This window comes from Thalassophryne amazonica, chromosome 1 (genome assembly GCF_902500255.1).
Source record: "Thalassophryne amazonica chromosome 1, fThaAma1.1, whole genome shotgun sequence".
Taxonomy (NCBI): domain Eukaryota; kingdom Metazoa; phylum Chordata; class Actinopteri; order Batrachoidiformes; family Batrachoididae; genus Thalassophryne; species Thalassophryne amazonica.
The window spans coordinates 129,085,552-129,088,679 of NC_047103.1; the positions used below are offsets into that span (position 1 = coordinate 129,085,552).

General features: G+C 37.9%; 1 protein-coding gene across 1 annotated transcript in view; it reads left to right on the forward strand.

Annotated features, from left to right (window-relative positions):
* arpc2 (actin related protein 2/3 complex, subunit 2) overlaps positions 1-3,128 on the forward strand; it is a 36,735-nt gene that overhangs the window by 26,251 nt on the left and 7,356 nt on the right. The window contains exons 7-9 of the mRNA XM_034174398.1: positions 263-389; positions 478-578; positions 2,527-2,627. Coding sequence (XP_034030289.1) covers positions 263-389; positions 478-578; positions 2,527-2,627 — 329 coding nt within the window. The remainder of the gene's footprint in view (positions 1-262; positions 390-477; positions 579-2,526; positions 2,628-3,128) is intronic.

The following is a 3,128-nucleotide window of genomic DNA, read 5'->3' on the forward strand; positions in this document are numbered from 1 at the left end:
TAAAATGCCTGAAATACCAAGGGGCTGAATACTTTTGCATGCCACTGTATGCAACATTTGTACCATCCAACCCTAGTGTCATGGAAACTAAAATGCTCAAACTTTCCTTTAGCCACTGAGACCATATCTGTCTCTGTTCTATGTGTGTGTGTGTGTGTTACACTGTATAGAATGAAACAGCCTTGTACTTCCTGCTGTTCTCTTTTATTCATCATTGATATTGTACACGCTTAAAATTAATATATACATTTTTGATGTGCAGGAGTTCAAAGAAGGTCGGCGAGCCAGCCACACAGCGCCTCAAGTGTTGTTCAGCCACAGGGAGCCGCCCCTGGAGCTGAAGGACACAGACGCTGCCGTCGGTGACAACATTGGATACATCACCTTTGGTCAGTGCCGTCCAAGGGAATCAGTCTTCTCTGCTCTGTCATACAGCTCAACTTACTCTATGTGGACATTCTTTCTGTCTATGTTTAGTCCTTTTTCCTCGTCACACCAATGCCAATGCCAGAGACAATACAATCAACCTCATCCACACCTTCAGGGACTACCTGCACTACCACATAAAGTGCTCCAAGGTGAGTTCAATGTTTGGGTGCACAGATCTCAACTAAAGCAAATACTGACTTTATCCCTGCAGTGATGTTTCCCTTCAAATACTTGCATTTGGTGGCTAATCTCAAAGTTTTTAACATGGATGCAGGAGGTAGAATTGACTATTAAAAATGCCTGAAAGCATGTTTTAAGAAGTTTTATTAATGAGGTGATCAAGTGCACAACCTCAGTTAAAAAAAAAAAAAATACTTGCATGCCTGGAAAAGCTCCTCAGGAATCTACCTTTTGGGGGGGGGGGGGGGGGGGGGGCAGTTTTTGTCCTAATAATTTAGTGTTACAAAGTTTGTGATTTTTTTTTTTTTTTTTTTTTAATTTTTTTTTTTATGTGTTTATCACCACAGTAGATGTGCTTGTATTTTAAACTTTGTGCTTCAGTTAAAGGGGTTAAACAAAAATCACATTAACCATTTAGGAATTATAGCTATTTATGTACATAGTCCCTCCATTTTCAGCGACAGAACTAATTTTTTAATACAAATAATCACTTTTAAAGCCGTTGTTCTTTAGACAAGTCAGTGGATGAATGCATGAAAATTTTCACTGAATATGTCTTGGGCTTCATTTACATCAGTCATTCAGAAGTACGCACAGTATGGTAAATCTGTCTGAAGTAGGCAGCGCTCAAAAACTGACTGTGTCCATACACAAAGGAAACTAGTGAGGGAAGCCACCAAAGCAGTTCTCAAGGAATTATTGGCTTCTGTGGCTGTGATTGGAGAAACAAAGTGCAACTTTTGTTTTTTAGCATCACAAATTATGTACTGTCATGGTGGAGTGGCACCATGACAGAGGAAGTTTTTTGGGGTTTTTTAAACATCATGCAAAAATTTAATCTCTGATGTGGCAGAAGCCACATGGAAGACTCGAACCAAGATTTGTTGTTGTATGAAAATTTTTCTCTGTGTCATTTCACCATGAAGGTGTGACTGGTGATACAATTGGTAAAACTTTCACTATTTCCAGTTTCTCCAGTCACAAGTACAGAAGCCTGTAACTCTTTCAGTCTCTGTGTCTTGGAAAAATGTTACTGTCCAAATACTTAGACTTGATTGGACCAAAACCCAAATAATTCACTGTAAAATCAAATGAAACATTAAAGATAATAAGATCAGTTGCCATTAGATTAAATTTTTTTTTTTTAGCACGGCAAAGTTCTGGTTCATGTTCCTGACTTTTAGTGTCCACAAACACTGTAACATTTGTTATGTTTTGTGTGGTCAGTCATGCTCTGGTGCCTGTAATCACACATTCTGTTGTAAATTTTAGTGTCATGTTTGCTTCTTGCATAATGTTACTCCAGCTGTACCGCAGATCAAAAGGAGACCCGGGCAGACGAGGAGTGTCTTTACTGGCGTCAGTGGTCTGTGTTTTAGGGCAGTGTGAGGGAGTTTGTGTACACATGTCACACTACATGTCACATTCAAACAGACTCCTTTGTAATTTGTGTAAGATATGTGCTCACATAAAGGTTTTAAGTGTTCGAACAATTTTTAAATGACAGACTCTGCTATCTGAATGTCTACAGATAATTGGCGCCACTTACTGTTAACATTCATTTATCCGCTATGACATCACCGTGCTGCATTATTATGAAGATGTGTGTGACAGAATTACAAGTCTTGACTTTCATTCTGAAGATGCATACTCCAATTTGTCTAATTCTATGTCAACTTCTTTACCATGTGACACTTAAGTATAAAGTTTTTGTTTTGTTTTGTTTTTTAAAGTAAACCGTGCATTGGAAAGAAATTTAATCATTCTGACTCATCTAAAATCATTGTGAAATGATCAAAGTTGTATCTTTTTTTTTTTTTTTTTTTTTTTTTTTTTTTTGCACTGCTTTGTTGGTATTTACTTAAAATGCCCCTCATATGTTGTGTTTTACAAAGTGTCTGTATGTCTGGTCAACAGGCCTACATTCACACACGTATGAGGGCCAAGACATCAGATTTCCTTAAGGTGCTGAACCGTGCTCGGCCTGACGCTGAGAAGAAGGAGATGAAGACAATGTCGTACGTAGTGTCTACTTTCTGTCTCTCATTCATTCAGATTCATAGTTAAAAACCAAGGAATCACCATGTCTGTTCACGAGTCTTGTAAGTAAGGCTAAACCCAGTGATAATTTTACCAGATTTCCATTTTATTTGGCTCAACCAATATCCTTTTCTGGAAAATGGAAGGTAGTCCTCTGTGTACAAATTGTTTTTCACCCAGAAAATGTTCAAAATGCAGCAAATTTCTGATTATTTGAGATTGAGTCTTTCTTTTCATTTTGAATATGGCCATGCCCATCTTTGTAATGTTGTTTGGCTCATTTTACCAATTACCAGCCATGTTACAAATTTCTTGCCATCTGTATACACTTTGTGATTGGTTTGTTTGTGCCATTGGGGTGATTCCCTGGAAACAAAGTGGGGGGGGGGGCGGTTGTTACATGATAGATCATGTTGAAACTTCTGAAATATGTGTGAAATTACTGAAATACAATCACAAACATTACTATTCTCTGGTGA